This window comes from Sorex araneus, chromosome 3, assembly GCF_027595985.1.
Source record: "Sorex araneus isolate mSorAra2 chromosome 3, mSorAra2.pri, whole genome shotgun sequence".
Classification (NCBI taxonomy): domain Eukaryota; kingdom Metazoa; phylum Chordata; class Mammalia; order Eulipotyphla; family Soricidae; genus Sorex; species Sorex araneus.
The window spans coordinates 223350155-223374961 of record NC_073304.1 but is presented as its reverse complement, the minus strand read 5'-3'; the positions used below and the strand labels follow the sequence as shown (position 1 = coordinate 223374961).

General features: G+C 45.6%; 1 protein-coding gene across 1 annotated transcript; it reads right to left on the bottom strand.

Moving 5' to 3' along the window:
* Positions 1 to 5874: 5874 nt before the first annotated feature.
* Positions 5875 to 24576, bottom strand: LOC101551424 (RAD52 motif-containing protein 1). Its single transcript, XM_055132265.1, is given in 10 exon segments — positions 5875 to 5990; positions 7700 to 7774; positions 10763 to 10842; positions 11475 to 11496; positions 13307 to 13472; positions 13885 to 14004; positions 15031 to 15114; positions 16378 to 16477; positions 16781 to 16903; positions 24521 to 24576. Coding segments are annotated over 10 exon segments (942 nt in total).
* Between the last annotated feature and the right edge of the window lie 231 nt (positions 24577 to 24807).

Below are 24807 nucleotides of genomic sequence, written 5' to 3'. Positions count from 1 at the left end.
TTTCTATGAAGAAACACAGTTCACAGACTTGAATAGGTAGGAAAAGAATGAACAGAATAAGTAAAAGAGGGGCTGAAGCGAGAGCACAGCAGAGAGGGCGTTTGCCTTGCACACAGCTGATCTGGGTTCGATTTCCAGCTTCACATATGGACCTCCGAGCACTGCCAGGAGTAATTCCTGAGTGCAAAGCCAGGAATAACCCCTGAGCATTGCAGGGTGTGACCCCAAAAGCAAAACAAAACAAAACAGAATAAGTAAAAGAATAAAGAAAACACAGAAGACACCAGCTTATTTCCACAGCTATCAGATTCCCATTTTGCCCCACTAGAGACATAATGTGGGGTGACTAGTCAAACAATGAAATATCTCACAACCTAAACTTCCTAATTCCTTGAGTAGCTAAAATAAATGCCAATTAATTAGCATGTAAGTCATTTTTTCAAACTCACACCTATTGTAACTCCTATTGCAAATCAATGGAGAAAATTTTAATTTCAAAAGTATAATATACAGGGAAATGAACAAAATTATCAGCAAATAAATATTTAAAAAACATTGCCAGAGAACACCAAAGTTTTAGATCTATAATCTCTATTCAAAGTTCGAGATAGTAGAAATTTCTAGACAGACTAGGGAAATTAGAAAATGAATGGGACTAGTGAGGAGAGATATATTCAATGTACTTCACTAGGAAAAGAACAAATCACAAAAAATTATCTTTAGTGGGGAAAAAATACACAGGAAAGAAAGTAGAAGAAAACCCAAGATGGTAACAGGAGTTACTGTGCGGTAGTCATACAGCTGGGAGAGTGGGAAAGTGGGATTTTCACACATTATCCTGTTTACTTTACTGACCTATTGTACCAAAGTTTATGAACTTACACATGTATAGATGCATGAAATTGGTAGGGGTGCGGGGGATGGTGCTGAGGACTTACCCCTGGTACTTAACTTCATAAGTATCAAAATGAACAAGTATCACAGCAATACTAGGAAGTGATAATTTACCATACTCCCCACCTAAAGAAAAGGGAACTGAGTCACAGAGCTAAATGACTTGTCCAAGGTAACAAAGCTAACAAATGACAAACTCAGGCAGTCTGGCTCCAGAAATCATGTCCATAAGCACAGGGTGTGGCACTAGCAAAAGAAGATAAGGAAGACATACTATTTTTCTAAAAAAAAAAAGCTAGGGCAAAAAAGAAAACAAAGGTTAGGGAATTAAATGAAGGAATGAGGGGATGAGGGTGAGACAAAAATAGGGAAGGAAAGAGAGTATGGACAATTATAAGAAAAAGACTGGAGAAGAAGAAACAACAGATAAGAAGAATGAGGATATCTTTTTTTTTTTTTTTTTGCTTTTTGGGTCACACCCAGCGATGCTCAGGGGTTACTCCTGGCTTTGCACTCAAGAATTGCTCCTGGCAGTGCTTGGGGGACCATATGGGATGCTGGGGATCGAATCTGGGTCGGCTGAGTGCAAGGCAAATGCCCTACCCGCTGTGCTATCACTCCAGCCCCAAAGAATGAGGATATCCTTTGACCAACAAAATATGAAAAAAGAGAGAGAATCATTTAACGTGGACCTGGGGGATGAGGCAGATACAGGAAGACATTGAAGCAAAGGCTTGCTACGTCAATAGGCAGAATGCAGAGATGAGAGGAAAGGTGATTCTTACAGTATAGTGAAGGTCCTGTTGATGTTGGGCCCTGGCACAGGCACTCTACGGAGTCTCTTCTCTGGACTGAGACTGGTGCAGGAGAGGGTATCCTCTGTGCAGGTACAGAGCTCACATATGTTGAAGGTCATGTGTTCATTCTGTTGCAGTTGCTCAGGGAAATCTACATGTGCCTTTTCTGAAGTAGATCGTCCAGAAGGTAAGGCTGAAGAGTGAGTCAGGGAAGCTGTCCTTGATGTTTCTGGTTGTGGCGTTTCGTCCAAAGTTGCAGATGTGTGTTCACTCAGATCTGTGTGTTGATGCTGACGCTGTTCTGACAGCAATCCCTCTGTGGGGGTTGTCAGAGTGGTACTTGTTGAAACTGTTACCTCAGCTTTCTTTGGGGCCTTTGAAGACGGAACCGGAGTCTCTTGCATGGTTGGAGCTGTAACTGAACTGCCTTCAGTGACAGGAACGTCCTTGTTTATAGGTGGATATGTGACTTCACTCAGGTTTGAATGAGGACTCAGAGATGGTGTGATAGGTGTCACATTTGAGTGTTCTGTGGCACTGGTCCATGTGAGGGTTGTCGAGGGTTTAGTCATCACAGTGTGTTCTGAAGTTACAGTTATATATTGGTGTGTAGAAGGTTGATTTTGATTAGAAGTGTGACCTGTGGTCTTCTGTGTGGTTGGAGAAGGTACTGTCTTCAAAACCCCCAGACTGGGTAGAGCTGAAATCTTAGTGGCGATTGAATGAGTCCGCACATTCCCTGTTGGTTTTGTCACAGTGTGCTCTGTGGGAGCGGTAGTCTTCTTCAGGGTTGTAGAAGCTTTGCTCTCCCTACTTGGTTCTGCCGGGAGAGTCGTGACCCGGACTGATGATGGATGCCGAGTTGATGCTGCAACTGGTCCTTCCAAATGCTCTGAAGCCTGAGCCAAAACGATATCTGTTGGTAACTCTGAAAGCTGAGTGAGGGTCTCCTGCACAGGTGAAGAAATTTCCATTTCCTCAGCAGGTTCCTTGTCTGGCGAAAGCTGAGTTAGAGTCTGACCCAAGTGTAGAGCTACCATCTCACTCTGGAACTTCTGTGTTTCTGATATGGTTGATGATACAATCTGCCAGCCAGATAATTCCATGTTCTCAGAGAGGCCTAGAAATGAAGCCTGGACCTCCTGGGATGGAGGTTGAGCCTGGGCCTCCTGCTGAACTGAAGGTTTGACCTCATTTATGACCTCTGTAGCTTCAGAAATAGTCACACCCTTAGGATTAGAAGTGACACTGGGCAAGTTGATGTGTGGAGCTTTACTGTGACTTGGAGTTGGAATATTTTCTTCAGAATGCGGGAAAGGGTGAGTGACGGATTCCTCAGATGGCTCAGGAGATTGAGCCTGCATCTCCTGCTGGACTGAAGGTTCATCCTCATTACTGATCTCTGTAGATATGGAAAACGTCACACCAATAGGTTTAGCACTGACATATGTCAAATTTAAGCTTGGGGATTCATTGTGACGTGGAGATGTAATAAACTCTTCGGGATGCAGAGGTGGGTTAGTGACAGATTCCTCAGATGGCTCAGACGGCTGATCCAGGGCCTCCTGTGGCACTGGAGAGGATTCAACCTCATCACCAACCTCTGAAAAAATGGAAAATGTCACACTCAAATGCTGAGCAGTGACATGGGGCAAGTTTAAGTGTGAAGTTCCATTCTGACTTGGAGTTGGAAGATTTTCCGCAGGATGAAGAAATGGTTGAGCTTCCAACTCCATAGAAGATTCAGGAGGCTGAGCTAGGGATTCCTGCTGGATTAAAGATTCAGTCACCTCAAGGATCTCTGGAGTTTGAGCCACTGCCTCCTGCTGTATGGCAGAGTCACCCTTAGGGCTCTCTAGAGGCTGAGACTGGGCCACCTCTTGAGCTAGAGAGTGTTCATTCTCTTCACGGTTCTCTCCTGTGTGACTTAGACTTAGGGTTTCTGGCTGGGTTGAAATTTCATCCTGCTTGTTGACTCTTGGAGTTCCGGTAATCTGCAGATAGGCAGGTTTGATGATGACAGTAGATATATTTGAAAGATGGGCTTCTTTCTGGACTGGAGACAGTTCATTTGGCTGATGATGCAGTAAAGACTGAGCTTTCAGACCTGACTCTGAAGACTGAACTTCCATCTCCTGAGGTACTGAAGACCCCCTTTCTTCAGGAGCCAATGTAGGCTGAACTAGGATTTCTGGCAGGACTGAAGCAGTATCACCCTCTTCAGGGGTACTGGATAGCAAATCTGAGTCTGGAACTAAAGGTTTCGATTCCTCGGGAAATCCTGGAAGTGCAGCTGGGGTCTGTTGTGTGCTTGCTGAAACTTCAGCTTCCAGGGCCTTAAAGGGAAGCTGTTCTAGCTCTTCAGAGGGTTCTGGATGCTGGGACTGGGGTGAAAAGGATTCAGTCTTGTGAGGGATCTGTGGATGTTGCTCTGAATCTCCCAGTACATCCAAGGGTTCATTCCCCTCGGGATAAAAGATATCCATACCGGAATCTAAGTCCTCATCCTGCATCTGTTGTGGTCGATGATGAGGTCTCTTAGATTTTCTGGGAGTTCCAACTGTTAAGTTAAAAGAAATTATATTGGGTTAAAGCCCACACTTGACCTTTGTAACCTCGCTTTGTTCTGCTTCTGTAACCATGCTTATGACCCTGAACTGTATATAATAATGTAGTATGCCTGGGTCCTGTCACATACATCCTGACATCTGCCTGTCGGTTGGGCTGGAATTCACATACGTGCCTAAAAGATAGGGACCCGCTCACAGAAGGAGTTGCTGAGAACAAGGAGCCCAGATAGTGACTTCGGTCCCACGGCCCAGCAGATAGTGAATCCGGCCCAGTAGATAGTGACTCTGGTCCCACGGCCCAGTAGATAGTGACTCCGGCCCCTGACACAGAGCCCAGATAGTGACTCCGGTCCCAGGGCTCTACAGATAGTAACTCCTGACGAAGGGCAAGAACAATGAAAGAATGTCTCCAGACACACAAATTCCGAGATAGTGGTTCCGGACGAGGCTACGTGACTAACGTGACTGGCCCAGAGGACTTAAGCCCTATAAAAAGGCTGCCCTAACTAGCACAAACCGCTGCATCCACTTGAGGTGCAGCCCCAGCATGTTGGTTTGAATAAACCTTTTCCTTGCAAGTCTGGCCCGTCTCTGCTTCTTGCGGCTCTGGACCCAACACAACAATTTCAGCAGCATGGTGATGGCCAACTAGACCCTCCCTCCTGTTTTTAGGAGAAATAATGAAGTTTAGTAGTTTTGGAACCTGTCCACCTAGAGGTGGAGCAGGCATTTCAGATGTCTGATCTTCAGGTTGACCTAGACCTATACTTGTACTTGCCCCTCTGGAGACAAAGCTAGAAGTGGACTCTGATCCTGAGTCCATCATATCATTGGATCAACTGGGAGCCTCTGATGTGTTGCTGGCTTGTCATTCAAACCCTGGTGTGGAAGGGCAAATCGATGGGATGCAGAGGGCAACCCTTTACCTGAGTATTCATGCAGGATGGGGATGAAACCTTTAAACTTCTGCGGCGGTAACAACATCCGGCCAACAGTCGGGGTGAAACGTTGAAAAAACCCGGACTTGACCCGTGGTTGAAGGGCATGAAGCGATTCAGGTGCAGGAGCACGGGAAGGTGAAATCCAGGGCTTGGGGGTGGAGGGGTCGGGGATCAGCGGGACTGAGTGCAGGACCTGCTTCATGATCGGAGCTCCCTGCACAAGCAGCCACATTGGTGGCCACAAGAGTAGACACAGGACATATAGCCGTTGCCAGGACATGACACTCGGATTAACTCGAGAGCCATGGTCCGAGCCACTAGGGCGCAGGCGTCCGGACCCGAGGCCAGCCATTGTGGCAGCCAGGAGATCCGTGGCACCCTTAGGCACTGAGGACCTTAGCAACGGCACACCCTTAGCAACCCCGCGCCCCTCCCCCACAGCCCCTTTATGCTGCCTTTATTGGGGAACCAGCAGGACCCAGAAAGGCACTTGAAAGGCACCAAAGACGTCCAATCACGTCCTCTTCCCACCTTCTCCGCCCACCCCCAGCCTCCCCTGCCAGCCAAACAGAACTGGGACTGCCAACGACTCTGGGCCTAGCCCTGTGGTGGGGATGGGGAGGGGAAGGAACAGTGTGTCCCCCATTGGGCACACTGGCGAATTCAACAGTACTAGTCCAGTTGTGGTGGTCTTGGTGCGTCCTCCTCACTACTGAAATCCGAGATACATTCTTCCTCCCCTGGGCCATCCTGCTTCCAAGAAAGCTAGCTGACCTGCAAAAGGAGCACTACTTAGGATGGATGGGGGTTCCCAAATGTTCTCATTTCCTTTAAACTCTCAGTATCTCTGATTAATACTCTCCTAGAGAGGGGATAGCATGGAACCACTGACCCAAAATTTTCTGAAGGAGGGCTCTGGGTCCATAAACAGTTTATTCTGGGAGACCGACCTTAAACTGAATGAACAGTCATATACACTCCTTTACACTGGCCTGGGGCAAATCCCCCTTTCTTGCATGGAGCTCAACATTAATTCATAGAGAAAAAGTAGCAAGCCCCTTTCTAGAGGGCTGCCTGCCTTTCTAGCACTCTTGGAGAGACCACTGAAGAGCTTAATGTCAGAATGTAACGGCTCTCTTGCAATACTGTGACTAGCACCCATTTAACTTTCTTCACAGTCTTTCTTCTCATGGATTTCAGTTTTCATTATCTCACACTTCTAGAATATACATTCCATGCGAAGGGGCTTCCTCCCAGTGTCTAGTTGAGTAGAGAGCTTTGAATGGAGTTGGTTCCAAGAGAGTCCTCATTTAGGGGTGGATGTTAGTTTTCTGAATTCTTTGGCATTAGAACTAAATGTCTTCTCACGTTTCATAGTAAGGTGGACGTTTTTGTTTGTTTGGGGGCCACACCTGGAGGTGTTTGAGGTTGCTCCTGGCAGTGCTCCGGAGGCCATGCAGTGGCAGGTATCAAACCCAGGTCTCCCTCACGCACAGTCCATGCTCCAGCCTGAATAACTATGTCTCAGCCTCCTGAGCTAGTCTTGTTAAGATCCAAGTACAGGTGTTTGAAGTTTTCTTGATGTGTTTGTTTTAAACTATTTGAAAAATTATTTTGCACAACTAGATCAAGAGTTCAAAAGACTGAGCACATGCTTTGCAGGAGAAAGGTTTGAATTTGCTTCCTACCATCACCTGGTCCTCTGAGTACTTTGACAAGTGATTATAACAAAGAGCCAGGCCGGGTAATTTCTGATCAGTGCCAAGTGTGAGCCACGCTACCTACTCCACAAATAAAAATTATTTTACAAACAAAATAATATTTTTAAAAAGAGGAACACAACACCTTTTCTCGCCCTTTCTTTTCCTAAATTTGAAAATACATTTTCTGATTTTGAGCCACATTAATTACATATGTCCAACTCCAAATTTAATCCCAATGGTATGAAACACATTTTTCAGCCCACTCCCACCCCTCTGCACCCAGCCCCTCCTTCCGCCATCACTAGAACACACACAGTTAAATAGTGCATTTATATTTTCTCCTGGAAATTAGCAAATTAATTCCTAATTTGGAATACGGTGCACTTGTTTAAGAGAATCGTTCTTTCATAAAATGTTTCATACAAGATATATATGAGATGCTGAGCTCTAGGTATTGTATCTTACTTGAAAAAAATGTAACTTTTCAAATGCTGCAACATAATCACAATTAAGGCCAAAATCCCTAGATCCTGTTTAAGGGGATTTCAAAAAGGTATTTCTCTGACAGAACTCAGAGGGCACTTAAAACTCTCCAAATTTCAAATAAGAGTTTAGAACCAAGGGCCAGGACTTCAGGAAAACTTCAGAAATTCCCTCAAATAAAGTTTTAGAGTTCATATTTTTCTGGGGATGGTAGAATTGACTGCATATGCTAAAAACTTCCAAGGTCGGCTCATTATTTTGAATTACAGCCATCCTCTGTATGTCATCCTTGTGTTTTTCTCTTCACAGACTTGAATTAAATCATGTAGTTCTGGCATCAGTCAGCTCCTCAAAAGGCCTATATTCCACAGGTATTTTACCACTTTCTGAAATAAAGTTAACAAGGATAAATTCAAAATTACTGTCTAAATTGGGTAGGGCATTTGCCTTGCACGAGGCCAACCCGGGTTCGATCCCCAGCATCCCATATGGTCCCCTGAACACCGCCAGGAGTAATTCCTGAGTGCAGAGCCAGGAGTAACCCCTGTGCATCGCCAGGTGTGACCCAAAAAGCAAAAAAAGAAAAATTACTGTCTAAAATGTTATTTCTATAAAGGCAGTATACAATGATGCTGGTGTGTACTCCCGTTATACATCCAATAATTTTATTTTTAAAGCATAAAATAAGAGCATTTTCCTTTTCAATGCAGACATTAAGTTTGGTTCTTTTTGTTTCTCTGATTTGAAGTCAGACTCGATGGTGCTCAGGGATTATACCCACTTCGTACTTGGGAGTCACTCCTAGCAATACCATGCTGAGCTGGAACTGAAACTATGCTTCCTGCATGCCAAGAATGTGCCCAGTCTGCTGAGCTATCTGTCCAACCTACTGCTTCTTTTATTTCTTTATATTTTGGGTGTGGGGATCATATCTTCTGGTACTCAGGGGCTATTGCTGGCTCTGTGCTCCCTGGTGGTGCTAGAGGGGACCATATGCCATGGCAGGGATGTGCAAGGCAGGTGCCTTGGCTCCAGTACCATCTTCTTAAGCCCCCATTGGTTCTTAAATGTTCTTATAGTTGACAGAAATTCTACCAACTGACCAAAGAAGTCACTTTTCCTAGAAGAATGACCCAGACTGGAAGGCTGAAGTCAACTCCGGGTCTACTCGTGTAAGTAAATAAGGTCTCTGACAACTTAAAATTTCTGTCTCTAAGACTGCAGGGCTATAGAGCAAGGAGAGCAATTCTGTTTGTGGATTCTCTACTGATTCTTCAGTTTCCTTCTGGCGCAGCTGGCAATATTCATAACACTATTAAATTTCATAAGAGGAGAAAATTTTAAAATCTTAAATAGTATGACCATTATTTGTTTTTGTTTGGGATCACACCCAGCAGTGTTTAGAGTCTTCTCCCGAGCTGGGTACTTGGGGGTGCTCCTGGATACCCATGTGTTGCCAGGAATCCAACCTTGGCCTTCCACATGCACAGCATGTGCACTACGTCTCTCAGCTGTTTCCTGGCCCCAGCAGAATCACAGTGAAGATTCACAATACATAGTTGGTTGTTGTATAAAATCACAACCACTCAATATGTCAGTGCTGAAAACCAACCCTGAACTGATGCCAGTTGAGTTTCCTGTTCAGTAGGAAAACAGTAGCAATAATTAGAATATTTTCTCTTACTAAATTCTAGGTAAGTTTTTTAAATATTATTTGTTAATTTTTATTATTTGATGTCTTTATTTTCTTGTTTTTAATGAATCACTGTGAGGTACAACAGTTACAGACGAACAAACTTTCATGCTTACGTTTCAGCCATAGAATGACTGAGTACCCATTCCTCCACCAGTGCCCATCCTCCACTGCCAATGTTCCCAGTATCCCTCCATGACCCCCCTCCTCCCACTCTGTGGTAGGTACATTCCCTTTTACTCTCTTCCTTTGGGTGTTGTGGTTAGCAATATAGGCATTAAGTGGCCATCATGTTCGGTCTGTAGTCTACCTCCAGCACACATCTCTCATCCCAAATGGGCCCTCTAAGCATTCTTGACTTGGTGGTCCCTTCTCTATCTGAGCTGTCTCACATGCACCAGCATGTGAGGCTAGCATCCAAGCTGTGGAGCAATCCTCCTGGTCTCATTCTCTACTATCCTTGGGTGCTAGTCTCCCACTGTTACTTTATATTCCACAAATGTAACCGTTAAGTATTTACTTTTACAATATTGCCCATAAGGTCAGCTAAATTAAAAGTATATTTTTTCAGAAAACTGTAGCTTAGAAATACCTTCACATATCTGTTTAGAAGACCTACAGTTACATTTAAAAACTGAGACAGAGGGGCCAGAGTAATATTACAGTGGATAGTACATTCGCCCTGCATGAAGCCAACCCAGGTTGAGTCCCGGAATCCCATGTGGTTCCCCAAGTCCTGCTAGCAGTGGTCCCTGAACACAGAGCCAGGAGTCAGCCCTAAGCATCAGCAGGTGTGGCCCAAAACCCAGAAAAGTAAGGAGCCCTGGAGTACTGTCATCCCGTTGTTCATCGATTTGCTTGAGCAGGCACCAGTAACATCTCCATTGTGAGATTTGTTGTTACTGTTTTTGGCATATCGAATATGCCACGGGTAGCTTGCCAGGCTCTGCTGTGCGGGCAGGATACTCTCAGTAGCTCACTGGGCTCTCCGAGAGGGACAGTGGAATAGAACCTGGGTCGGCCTCATGCAAGGGAAGCACCCTACCCGCTGTGCTATTGCTCCAGTCCAAAGGCAGAAAAATGAACAGAGCTAGTACTTAAACAGGAGTCTGAAGTTTATAACCACTATACTATTCTGTTTTATTGACTAACAATTGAGAAAGAAGAATTGGATCAAATACTCTACAATCTAAACTATCCTATATTTATACATTGGGGGTAATATTTACTGTAATTATTTTTCACAGGTTCCACAAAGAACAAATTTGAGACTTCTGAAAAGCATCTAGTGAATAAAAGAATAGGAAGTAGTACTATTTCCATTATTTTCAATATAGGGCTGGAGCAATAGCAAAGCAGGTAGGGCATTTGCCTTGCACACGGCCAACCTGGGTTCGATTATTCCTTCCCTCTCAGAGAGCCCGGCAAGCTACCGAGAGTATCTGAACCACACGGCAGAGCCTGGCAAGCTAACCATGGCGCATTCAATATGCCAAAAACAGTAACAACAAATCTCAAAATGGAGATGTTACTGGTGCGTGCTCGAGCAAATCGATGAACAATGGGATGACAGTGCCACAGTGCATTGCATTTTCAATAAAATTGACTTCTCAAATTCAATTTATTTGCTCTTCAAATAAGAAAACTGCAGTACTTCAAGGACAACTGAGAAAAGTCTTACCTAAAACCACAATGAGCAGTTTCTGAAATGCATCTGACACAGCCTTTTGAATAGCAAACTTCTGAGTCGTAATTATGATCCTAAATCCAACCAAAACAAATAGATTTACAATGCCAATCTGTATTCACTGACTTAAATGAAGTCTAAAAAGAGAACTGGAGATGAAGCAATACTACAGGAGGTATGGACTCTGCCTTGTATGCAGCGGACCCATGTTCGATCCCCGGAATCACATTTGGTTTCCCCTGCACTGCCAAAAGTAATTTCTGAGTGCAGAGCCAGGACTGCCAAAAGTAATTTCTGAGTGCAGAGCCAGGACTGCCAAAAGTAATTTCTGAGTTCGGAGCCAGGAGTAACCCCTGAGCATTGCTGGGTGTGACCCAAAACTTTTTAAAAATTAAAAATAAATAAATCACTCTATCACTGTATCACTCTCATCCCTTTGCTCATTGATTTGCTCCAGCGGGCACCAGTAATGTCTCCATTTTGAGACTTGTTACAGTTTTTGGCATATTGAATATACCACTGGTAGCGTGCCAGGCTCTGCTGTGAGGGAAATAAATAAATAAATAAATAGATAGATAGATAGATAGATAGATAGATAGATAGATAGACAGATAAATAAATAAATAAATAAATAGATTAATAAATAAATAAATAAATAAAAAGAGAACTACATCATGATCTTAGTGAGTAAGGGAAGGCACCACACAATGTTAGGGTCAAGCAGATCTCTGCCAGGGAGAGGCGTGAAGGAACAAAACTGAAACTGCTCTTTCTGCAACAGCAAGGGGATTTATTCAGGCCAACGCGCTGGGGCTCTCCCTCTGCTTTCACTCCTACGCAGAGGAGGGTTAGAGAGAGAGAAAGAGAGCCCCGTATACAGAGTTCAGACTCTTTTTATACACCTTAGTAAATAAGATTACTTTGATCATTATTCTCATTTTTCCCATTTTTCCAAGGTAACTTTGATCAACATCTTCATTTTTCCCAGGTCACTTAGATCAACATCCTCATTTTTTGGGATCAAGGGGGGTCATCAGTGACATTCTGCTTTGCTAGAGAAAATTTCGCCATATGTCCGTGCCTTTCCTGGACATTACCAGGCGTCTGGGCAGTTTCATTTCCTGAAACAGGTCCTTGTTTTGTGTAGCTTAGGTCATACTGCAAGGTATTGTTTTACAGAGAGTGATCAAGTAAGTTAGCAAGTTACAGAAGGCAATTTAGCAAGTTACAGAAAGCAATCAAGCAAGTTAGCAAAACATTAACCCTATCCTTTGCTGCTACATGGCCCAAACCGCTCAACAAGGCTATGTCTCAAAGGCTCTGTGGTAGGTATATTCTGTCAGGGCTATTACCATACATTTTTGCTGTCTGATGTATTCTGTACATTCCTGAATAAGTGAACTAGATGGGAGAAATCAGTCAAGATCATGGCACAGAGCTCACACTGATTATGTATTTCAAATAGGCAAAGTGAAGCTAGACACCTACAGATTACACTACTATAAACTAGGAAGTTGACATGCCTCGCATCACTAATATTCCAAGAGCAGTACACCACAGTTGATGGGGTTTGAAGTAGGAGGCAACCAATCTTAGAGGGAAATACATTTTTACAGAGGGAAATACATTTTACATTTTACACAAGGCTCAACCTTTAATAAGAGATTATCAATAATCTCTTATTGTAGGGCTTAATGGTCCCTGAGGGAAATACAGCAATCTTCACATACTTTCCTCTAAGGAAACTTTTTTGGAGCATATTCAACAGTTGATTCAGAGCAAACAATACAAAATAAATTCTTTCTTTCTGCTTTGGGGCTGGAGTTCGGGATCGGGATGGAAACACCCAAAATAAGGTGGTAGGAAGGAGCTTGAGAAAGGGTTGGTAGTGGCATAGATGAGCTGGTCTCTCCCTAAGATCCACCTACAAGAGTCTGTTCCAGTTCTTTCACTAACAGCCCTGCCTTTGACTGAATACCCTAAGCCTACGTGCCACAGATTCTGGGGGAAAAAAACATTTATATTAGTTTATTTCGTTATCTAGATGAAGAATTTGCTGGGATAACAGAAGATTACACATGATCTATACTTGAAAGATACTTTGGAACAAAGAAGATTATTACTCCAAATAGGAGAAACACTGTTCCCATCTCCATACCCCTAAGCTTCTTGGTAGGAAGACAGCTCTAAAATTGTGAAGTTCAAGGTTCTGTCAGAGTGACAGAACAGCAGGTAGGGCACTTGCCAACCCAGGCTTGATCTCCAGCATTCCACAGAGTCCTCTGAGCACCTCCAGGAGTGATTTTGAGTGCTGAGCAAGGAGTATCATCAGGTGTCCCTAGCACCTCCCCTCCCAAAAAACAACAAATGGTTCTGTGGTTACTACCTAATATTCGAACAAGTATTGTTAAAAACATCTGCCCAAGGCTTTAGCAGCTTAGCAAGGAAAGGGCTTTTTCTGATGTCTGAAAATGTGATGAGAGAGAGAGCGAGAGAATGAATTCTTACCCACACCCCCATTCCAGTCCCCACAGAGACCTTCCAGTTTATCCAAAATCTCCTTGGCTATGCCAACTCCAGGGCTCTTGCAATCAAAGGGTGACAATACCACCTCTAAAGCACAGAAGATCTTCATGCTTTGCTTCTGAAGTGGTGCCACAATATCTTCATTTTCCCTTTCTTCGAGGTCAGAAAGATCCTGAAGCTGGATTTTAGATTGAAGGTCCTTCTGAACATCTCAATGTAGACTTTAAAATGTTTAATTAGAAATAAAAATGAAACTCCAGCAATCCAGGCTAACACTTGAAGTAACCTGTGACTTCAACATTAAGCAAAACTTCCTATGAACTACACCAACCATGCACATGCAGAGCACACAAGTGTTGTAGAATATGGACAACACCGTCAATTCACTGAGATCTTTACTGATTCTGGGGTGTGACCGAGGCTCAGACACTTTCACTTAGACAACTCTCATCTGCCAGGTCTGTCGGTCCACAGGGCCTGCTGGGGTCACAACCCACAGTGCTGTGGAGTCGTGCAGTACTCAGGACAAAAGCCAGGGCCTTGAACACGGTGGGCACAGGCTCTGCACTTGAACTCTCTCCACTTCCTACCCTGACAATCCTTTCAGACCATCCATTGAAACCAAAATAGTAGCTTGCCAGTTCCTGGCATTGGGAGCTGTTTAGGGCAAGGGCACGATGTTGAACTGCTTTATGTCTGCTGAGACAAACCTAACGACATAAGACACATGCTCGAGGATAGGAACAAATTGCCACAGAGATCTAATTCAGCCGACCCAAGACTTCTCAACACAAGTTTCATAAGATGGCTGTGAAGAGCAAATTGTACAAACTTTGGTGGTTGCTCTTGTTTCAGACCCATACTCAGCAATAATCAGTTACTTGTAGCTCTGTGCTCTGGGATCATTCCAGGTGGTGGTTGGGGCAATCATATGTGCTCCTGGGTATAGGTATGTATAGGGCATAGAGTAGGGACTGAAGCAGGCGTTGAGCCTGCAGAGGAGCAGCAGAGTCTATGTTCACCACGGAGGGGTGTTCTCATGTCCGTGAAGGCGCAGGCAAGGAGGAAAGGATGGGGAGTGGGAATGACCAGCAAGATGAGGTGTGAGAAGCCAGTTCAGGGAGCTAATCAGAGAAGGCTTAGAATTATCAAATGAAAGTTTTGTAAAAGAATAATCCTCATTCATATATTCAGAGGCATGGGAAGTGGTGGGGGCATGCACGGAAAAACAGCAGAGAGGGGGACCCCTAGGTTCTTATCCCCATCCCCTCCACACCCAACAAATGGGCCAGACAAAAGAATGGGACCAAAATGAGGCCCAAGCGAGACGGAATTCAGGAGCTGGAGACTGTGGAGCCGGGGTGCACGCAAAGGGAAGAAAGTTTACAGTGGGAAACTGGGGGTGGGCATCGGGAACGGCTGGCTTAAGACAGAGCGATGACAGTGGCCGCGAGTCCCTCCAGCCAACAGGACTGTCAAGCACACACGTGGATCTCATCAAAGTCCAGAGGAGGCTGGGAACAGGCTCTGACCCTGTCAGCGAGTCTCTTACTGCAACCAGCCCTGGCGTTTCTGCAGCAGCAGCCCTGGGGGACCGGCCGTGCTGCCCAGATTCTGGTGGACACTCTGCAAGGCTTCGGGAGGCTGTTAGGTGAGGGTGGCTAGCTGCCAGTGTAAGATGCCCCCGCCCAGCACTGCTTCCTACGGGCCCCGGCCCCCGCCAAGTGCCGACCCACCTTCAGCGGAGAAGACTGGAAGAGCAGCTGCCGGCCGCAGGCCCCTTGGGCTGAGTGAGCGGCGCGCGCAGAATAAAATGACCGCTGTGCTGCAAAAGATACAGTGACCAGAATACAAAGACTATCCACAGAATGGGAAAGGATATTTACACAATACCCATCAGATAAGGGGTTGATATCAATGGTATATAAAGCACTGGTTGAACTCTACAAGAAGAAAACATCCAACCCCATCAAAAAATGGGGCGAAGAAATGAACAGAAACTTTACCAAGGAAGAAATACGAATGGCCAAAATTGCTTTTGGCAAAAAAGTGCACATGAAAAAGTGTTCTACATCACTAAGCATCAGAGAGATGCAGATCAAAACAACCACAAGATACCACCTCACACCACAGAGACTAGCACACATCCAAAAGAACAAAAGCAACCACTGTTGGAGAGGATGTGGGGAGAAAGGGACCCTTCTACACTGCTGGTGGGAATGCCGACTCGTTCAGCACTTCTGGAAAACAATATGGACGACTCTCAAAAAATTAGAGGTTGAGCTCCCATTTGACCCAGCAATACCACTGCTGGGAATATATCCCAGAGAGGCAAAAAAGTATAATCAAAACGACATCTGCACATGTATGTTCATCGCAGCACTGTTTACAATAGCCAGAATCTGGAAAAAACCCGAATGCCCTAGAACGGATGACTGGCTGAAGAAACTTTGGTACATCCATACAATGGAATACTATGCAGCTGTTAGAAAAAAGGAGGTCATGAATTTTGTATTTAAGTGGATGGGCATGAAAAGTTTCATGCTAAGTGAAATGAGTCAGAAAGAGAAAGTCAGACATAGAAAGATTGCACTCATCTGTGGAATATAGAATAACAGAGTGAGAGACTAACACCCAAGAATTGTAGAAATAAGTACCAGGAGGTTGACTCCATGGCTTGGAGGCTGGCCTCACATTCTGGGGAAAGGGCAACTCAGAGAAGGGATCACCAACTATAATGTAGTCGAAGGCCATGTGGGGGAAGGGAGTTGCGGGCTGAATGAGGGCTAGAGACTGAGCACAGTGGCCACTCAACACCTTTATTGCAAACCACAACAGCTAATTAGAGAGAGAGAACAGAAGGGAATGCCCTGCCACAGTGGCAGGGTGGGGTGGGGGGAGATGGGATTGGGGAGGGTGGGAGGGAGGCTAGGTTTACTGGTGGTGGAGAATGGGCACTGGTGAAGGGATGGGTTCCCGAACTTTGTATGAGAGAAGCATAAGCACAAAAGTGTATAAATCTGTAACTGTACCCTCACGGTGATTCACTAATTAAAAATAAATAAATTTTAAAAAAAAATGACCGCTGCGTAAAAACCCGGCGGGGCGGCCGCAGCATTGGCGAAGACGCGCACCGCGTACAGGAGGCCAAAGCGGGAGAAGGCTGAGGACAGAGAACGATGCGGGGCCGCTGAGGTCACCCACCGCAGAGTGCGCGGCCGAGGCCCACCCTCCCCGCACACGCCCCGGCCCCGCGCGGGGGGCCACATCCCCAGCACGCTGCACTCTGCAAGCCCCGGCTGCAGCAGCGTCGCACGGCCACTGCCACGGGGCCCGAGGTGCAGCAGGAGAAAGTGTCGCGGCGAGCTGACAGCCACGGTTCCCTTGGCACAGTGCAGGGCTCGGGGCCACGGTCGGTAGGAAGTCAGGGCTCGAGGCGCCTTTCCCGAAACACCCCGTCCTGCCCTCCGGACCCAGCTCACATGCAAGGCTTTGACCTTGGGGTCAGGGCTCAGCTCCCACACCAACAGGGTTTTGTCACTCTCGCTGGGAACCGTGAAAGGTACCACCTCAGCCCTCCTCGGCTTCACTGCATCTGCGCGCCCCAGGCTAAAGGTAAGAATAGCGTTCGGTGCACCCCCAGTCTAGAAAGTGAGTGGGAGAACAGGATTTTTAGTGTGCTGGGGATTAGAATCCTAACAGCATTCCCCCACTAAGATGGGGCAGATTCTGGGCCTTCCCAACATCTTTCATATTTTCTCGAGCCAGACTGAACAGGGCAGACCATTTATGGATTTGATTCCATTTTTCTCCCGCAGAACAGGAGACCCAGAACTCTGCATTTCCAGAGACCAACTCCGGTCCTGCTTTAAAGTAGTTTATAAGGTTAACCCGTGGTTCCCAGATGAAGGAACTCTAGAAACCAAGACTTGGAAAAAAGTTAAGAATAATGCCTACAAGGCATCTAAGGAAGGGACTAAGATCCCCGTGGGATTCTGGATTACATGGGAGATTGTTAATTCTATTCTCCTGTTTTTGAAAAGTACAATTGATGTGGAGGAGAATATTATAAATAATACGACCTCAGCTCCTTCCACACCTAAGTCTCGAAAGGGTTTTCATAGTAAAAATATTTCTGAGGCTGGTGAATATAGTTCTACTTCCAGTGCATCAGATGAAAGTGATGCGGGTTATGAGTCTGCTACCACTTACTCAGATTCTGAGTCCGAGAGGGACTCCAGACCACTTGGGACATGCTCCCAATCGCCCAGTCCAGGCAGAGAAGCAGCAGCATCCATCTTATCGCAGGTTAAGGATGGATTCTCTCAGTCATTTCAAAAAGGCCTGTGTCTCATATGGGCCTACATCTTCATACTGTAGGGAGTATCTTACAGACTGGAGCAAAAAAACCTACTGAGTATCTCAAGATTTTCATGTGGTTGCTAAGACTTGCTTAACCCCTTCTCAGTACTTGGAGTGGAGAATGTGGCTCAGTGATGAGGCCAAGGCAAAGCTTCAAGGCCTAGGCCATGCTGGACAAAACTTTTCAGGAATTAAGTTGATTGATGAGATGTTAATTGGTAAAGGGAAATGGCGTGACCCAGAATGGCAAGTCACCTTGCCGTGTGCTGTTTTTGCTCATATCCATGATGCAGCCCTGCGTGCATGGGAGAAGGCTGATGCAGATACCGATTTTATTTTTTTTGCTTTTTGGGTCACATCCAGCAATGCTCAGGGGTCACTCCTGGCTCTGCACTCAGGAATTACCCCTGGCCGTGCTCAGGGGACCATATGCGATGCTGGGAATCGAACCTGGGTCAGCCGCATGCAAGGCAAACGCCCTGCCCACTGTGCTATCACTCCAGCCCCAGATGCAGAATTTAAGGGAAGTTTTACAAAGATTTTCCAGAGAGCCTCAGAACCTTATGCAGATTTCATAGGAAGGTTGATGAAAGCCATTGAAATGCAGGTTAAGGACAAGGAAACTCAGGAGCTGTTACTAAACTATAGGACTTTGTTGGTTTTTTTTTTTTTTTTTTTTTGGTTTTTGGGTCACACCCGGCGATGCACAGGGGTTACTCCTGGCTCATGCACTCAGGAATTACTCCTGGCGGTGCTCGGGGGACCATATGGGATGCTGGGATTCGAACCCGGGTCGGCCGCGTGCAAGGCAAGCGCCCTACCCACTGTGCTATTGCTCCAGCCCCTAAACTATAGGCCTTTGAAAATGCCAGTGAGGATCACCAGGCTGTTCTGCGCCCTATTAAGGAGAAGGAAGACATAATGGGATACTTGAAAGCATGCTGGAATGTTGGTTCTGTTAAACATATGGTGCAGGTCTATGCCTTACAGAGACAAGCTCAGAAAAAAAATGTTTTAATTGTGGAAAACCAGGCCACTTTTGTAAAGATTGCAGAACGCCCCCCATCCGTGCTACTGTGAGAGCACGTCCTGGGCCCTGTCCCCGGTGTAAGAGGGGAAATCATTGGGCCAGAGATTGTCGCTTTAATTTTGATGCAGTGGGTGACCCCAACTCGGGACACCTGCAAGGGGGCCAGAGTCAGGCCCCACAAAATCTGGGAATGTTCTCAGTTTCAGCCCCTCTTCCCAGTGTGGAGTTTCAGAGCTCCAATCAGTATAATTGCTGCAGCCAGTGACGGCAGGAAGCGCAGCGTTGGATATTTCCTGCCCCAGTACAGTTACTACAACCCCTTTTCAATAAGCCCACCACCTCTGCATTTTCAGTGGACATATGGAATGTTAAATCAAATACAAAAAGGAGGTATTTTCTCAATTGAATGTAGCAGGAAAACTTCTCATTCAAGGAAAAGGCTATGCTTTTGTTTCAACAGATGATAACCCCACTGAGAAACTTTGGATCCCATTATGTTTCATCAGAAGTAGAATTCATCCACCTGATTTGGATCTCAGACCTCCAGAGACTCACAACCCTTCAAATTCCAGCTCCAAGCTGGAAATCACAAGGAAAGAAGATGAGCCAGCGTCAGAGGACCTGAAGAAAAGGCCTCTTACTCCTTTAAAATAACATGAGATCACATTAAGAGCATCTCTTATACCCTCTTTTACAGGTTATGGATTGGACAATGCCACACCAAGTATCCTGAATTAACAGTATTTTACTTTTACTCTTTCCTTGGAATTCACAGTTTCCTGAAGGAGAAAGGAATGGCTTTTAACAGGAACACCTTTTCATTTCTCTCTAGGATATCCATTTGTATTGGAGCTTCCCTCTGACTCTTTCTATTCACAGGCATGGAGACCAAACCTCAACTGTCAAAGCCTCTGATAACTTTAAAAAAGTGTTTTTTCTCAGACATAAGCTAGGTTGCACCTCTAGGACTACCGAGGAACCTGACCAAAGAATGGCTGCATTCCCCTGCTGAAGTTCTCCTGCCAGGAGTTGTGATGCTCCTGTTCCAGTGCTCCCTGACTGATTCCTGAAATTTATCAGACTCCTAATAGCTGCTCCCCTGAGACTCATTGCTGCAACTACTACTGATGCTGTTATAGGAACAACTCTTCAATTTTGATCCAGACACTTCATTTCTTCAAAATGGGACTAAATGACTTATCATTGGTGACTCTTATCAGCACTGGAAAGTGCAGGACAATTGGACGCTTTACTACAAGCACTGCTCTGGGCCCAGGGTTGGACTGAAATCGTAGTACAACTAATAAGATTGTACTGTGATTTGGAATTATGTTGTGATTTGGAATTGTTCCTTATTCAAATTTTTGTGTTTTTGTAAAAGAAAAAGGGGGATATGTAGGATAACATAGTCTCAGGTAGTTTAGGTTTATTAGGTTACTCTCATCACAGTGCTCCCATTCCTCTGTGTTTATTTATAACTTCTTTCTTTGTGTTCTGTTGACTTGTAAATATTGTTTTTCTCTTCTTGAGTCCTTTGCATAATTTATTCAGAGCCATGTCCTTTTGCATGGACACAGGAAGACTTAGCAAATGCTATGCTTTTGTAACCTGGGAGTCATTTGACTCTACATATTTTCCTCCTGGGCATCTGTTCTCTGACCTAAGCCTCAGCTGCCCTTACTTCCTAGCACCCCCAAAAGCAAGGTCCCTACGAGGGACGGGATGGACCCAGGGCAAGCAGTGAGTTGTGTGCTACCCTGGTATCGGGATGGGCCTGGCTAAAGTGCCCAATGCTTAACTATAAGTGAAGAGCTTGGTCATGGACAAATGCTGTTATGATCCGAACTGTGATAACTAGATTTGGACCCTGCTAGGGTTAGGAGTGATTAATCTAACCTGAGTGCTGTAGTCTGAGTCTGTGGCAAGATGTTGCCAGGAGAGCTGCCTTGCAAGCCTCAGTGTATCTCTTGCTATGTCCATACAAAAATAACTAGTATTAAGACGTGAATAAGTTCTTGGAGGAAGGAAAGGAGAAAAACACCTTAAGAGGTATTTTGCCTGCTGACAGTGGGGAAGGGCTTTGGAATGACCTTAGGTAGTATTGGCTTTGAACCTGAGAGCCCTCAGGAAGGGCTTTCTTATGTTGACTTTGCTACCTGGCTGTGTGTAGCCTAGGGGCAAAGGGAGAGAGAAAAAGAAGAGATGATAGAGGCTGCAGTAGATCCAGAGAGAGGGCAGAGCTAGGAGTGCAGGAGATGAGAAAGATGGAAGATTGAATAAACGGTAACTGATCGGCAACCAGCTTGGTCCTCCTTCTTCCTTCGCCTGTCCTTGGCCAACAGCCGTCCCGATCCAGCCCATACACAGCGGTTCCAGAGCACCAAATGCGGGCGGTGAGACAGAGCCTCCCTGAGAGCCCGTGAGTGCACATGCCCTTCAGCTTGCTCAGTTTTTTACACTTGAAAAAAGGATAATATAATCAGGGGTCAGAGCAATAGTACAGCAGGGAGAGTTAATTTATTTGCCTTGCATGCAGCTGATCAGATTCAATCCCTAGCATCCCATATGGTCTCCTGAGGACCACCAGGAGTAATTCCTGAGTGCAGAGCTAGAAGAAACCCCTGAGCATTGCCAGGTTTGGCCCCTCCCAAAAAACATAAAGGATAATATAACCAATGTTCTTCTTTTCTAAGACAAAAACTGATTGCATTAGTCAAGTGGGACTTCTCTACAATGCTAATAATTGTTTTATAGAGAAGAATTATAAAAATAATTAATTCCCTTCAGTCTAAAGTTGCTTTACAAATGGAAAATCTTTAATCGTGGTCTTAATTTTATTCTTGTTTTTTCTGTTCTGGAAACCTAGAAGTCTAGTGTATAAAAAGAAAAAGAAAAAGAAAAGGCGCGCGGGCGGGCGAGGCAGGCGAAGGAAGGAAGAAGGCCAAGCTGGTTGCTCGATCGGTTTATTTCATGTCCATCTCCATTCTCCTCTGATTCTCCTCCTGCTTCTTTCTCCCCCATCCTACTTCATTCTCTCTCTCTCTGCCTCTCTCCCGGCTCTCGGTCTCTCTCTCGATCTGTGGATCTGGCCCCGTGGATCTGGCCCCGGTGGATCTGGCTCCCATGGATCTGGCCCCGGTGGATCTGGCGCCGTGGATCTGGCTCCGTGGATCTGGGCCCCAACCCACTCTTACAGCCTAGTTAAATCTCCACAGCATGAGGGGGTTGGGGCATACACCTAGGTGTGGTCAGCAATAGGGTAAGGTTCTTTTCCCTCAGGGGATGCTTCTCCTAGGACTTAATTCTCTTTCAGCAGGAGGATCCACCCAAGGGCAGAGTCCCATGAATGTGTTTCTCTTCTCCTCAGCCAGCAAACATATAAGAATTCATAATATTAATTATTTTGTATGGACACAATAAGAGATGCATTAAAGCTTATAGAATTGCTCTCCTGGGGCCATCTCAATCTCAGACTACAGTGCTCAGGCCAGATCAGTCTTTCCTATCCCTGGCAGGGTCCCAGTCTCATAATTACTATTGGATCATGACAGCATTTATCTATGATCAAGCTCTTAACTTATAGTTAAGAATTAGGCACTTTGGCCAGGCCCATCTCGATGCCAGGGTAGCACATAACTCACCGCTTGCCCTGGATCCTTCCCGTCCCACGTCGGGGACCCTACTTTGGGGTGCTAGGAACTGAGGGCAACTGAGGCTTAAGTGGAGAAAGCAGATGCCCAGGAGGGAATATCGAGGCCAATTAAGTCTTAAGTTATAAAAACATAATATTGTCTTCTTGTGTCTATACAAAAAAGACATAGCTTTAAAGTAAATTATTCAAAAGGCATAAAGAGGAGAGAAAGGCAATGTTATAATATTCAGTGTCCTAGGAAGTTCTGACCTTACCAATTAACAGAGTTTGATTAAGGGAAGAGCAGATAAACTGGTAGAATTGGTTACAGATAAACAAAGGAATGGGAGTGACTCGGGAGCACTTTGATGAGTGTGACTGATAAACCTAAGCTCCTAGTGGCAAGGGGGAAAGGACAAACCAATGATATCCAACAGTCTAGAAACTACCACATCATCATTTCTCATTTTATGGCTGCTGCAGTTAAAATTCAAAAGTAGGAACATGAGTGATTCAAGGCACATCCCAGTTTTATCAGGATTGATGGCTGCTACCTGTAGGACATGCCTCCATCAGTCCCTTTTCTGCAAATTGCCCTGTATTGTCCTTAAGCAGGTTTTATTCCATATTGGCACCTCCTAAGAAAATGAAATCAACAGTGGTAGGGGGCTTGCCTTGCATGTGACTGGCCTGGTTCGTTCCCCGGCATCCCATATGGTCTCCTGAGCACTGCCAGGAGTGATTCCTGAGTGCACAGACAAGAGTAACCCAACCCCTGAACATCACTGGGTGTGGTGCAAAAACAAAAAAATTAGATCCGGGGCTGGAGTGATAGCACAGAGGGTAGGGTGTTTGCCTTGCACGCGGCCGACCCGGGTTCAAATCCCAGCATCCCATATGGTCCCCTGAGTACCACCGGGAGTGATCCCTGAGTGCAGAACCAGGAGTAACCCCTGAGCATCGCTGGGTGTGACCCAAAAAGCAAGAAAAAAATAGATCCTGGGTAAGATAGATAGGACAGAGGGTAAAGTGCTTGCCTCGCATGTGGCCAACCCAACTCTGATCCTTGGAAGAGTATGTAAAATATAAAGGAACATGTTGGAAGCCCCCCACCCTCGTCTTTTTAGAAAGGATCATCCCTAATCATTAATGTTCCTGTTTTTGGTTGATGACTGGGAGTGTATCCTCAGCACTCCAAGGGGTCACTCCTGAGCAAGACATTCAGGAATAGCCCCAGACACTTGGGTGTGGTGCCAAATACCCCTGCCTCAAACAAAACAGAGATATAGATTCCATCCAGCACCTTTTTTTTTTTTTTTTTTTTGCTTTTTTTGTGTCACACCTGGTGATGCACAGGAATTACTCCTGGCTCATGCACTCAGGAATTAGTCCTGGCAGCGTTCAGTGGACCATATGGGATGCTGGGAATCAAACCTGGGTAGGCCGCGTGCAAGGCAAACACCCTTTTTGCTGTGCTATAGCTTCAGCCCCATCCAGGACTTTGTAAAGATGATCTGAATTCTAGTTCATTCTTTCAGAACAGGCTGAAATCTTTGGCATTCTGACACACTTCCTCCACCCACCACTATTTTCTATGCCTCAATCAAAACCAGATCATTAAGCTGTACCTGAGCTTTCTCTCTCCATAAAAAACGATTGGCTTTGGATATGTTACCTGGAGCCTGATATTGTTTCAAACCAGTAATTAGAGTTCATTGCCTCTCCCAACACCCTGTGAAACTGTTCACACAGGTCTCCACTTCACCATGAACATTCGCGGACAATAGGTGTTATCTTCCTTTTACTACCCTGAGCGCCCCGATTGCCCTTGACACTCAAATTTGATCAGGAAAATGTGAACGCTTTCTTCCTACAAGGAATACTTTAATAATCCCCCAAATATAGACATTTCATCGGGGTCCCCTTGGTTTTAGGAATGACAGTCAGGAGCTAGGGGCCCTGACTTGCATGGGAATGAGGAGGCAGCCCTTGGAAACCCTGTAGTCCTGGGGCTCTGGCTCCATTTGTCTTGTGAAGGGGAAGGGAAGAAAGTGACAGAGAATGAAAGCAAAGGACAGAAGAAATGGAGAATCCCCAAGTGAGGAGCGAGAGTAGTTCTGGGAAAACTCCACAGCAGGCCGGCTTCCCCCACCTCATTCCAGGGGACACTCTGTCATCCAGGTGGAGAGTGGTCAGCCCTCACTGCGCAGCTTCCACATCAGCCTGTAGAGACAAAACACTGGTTCTGGCTTCATCCATCCTGACCCAGTGCTCTGTGAGGCCCTAGGGCCACTCCTTGGGTCTCCTTTGTGGATCTCTGCTCCGGCCTCCTGTGGCCCTTCTGATGGTTCCTGTCAATTGCCCTCATTTGTGGCCTTTGCTCTACCCCATTCAGGGGCTTCCACATTTTAAACAGTTTTCTCCCATGACAGGAATGGGCCCTGTTTGCTTGGGCTGAGAGTTACTAAAGAAAAATGTTGCCCCCACCCT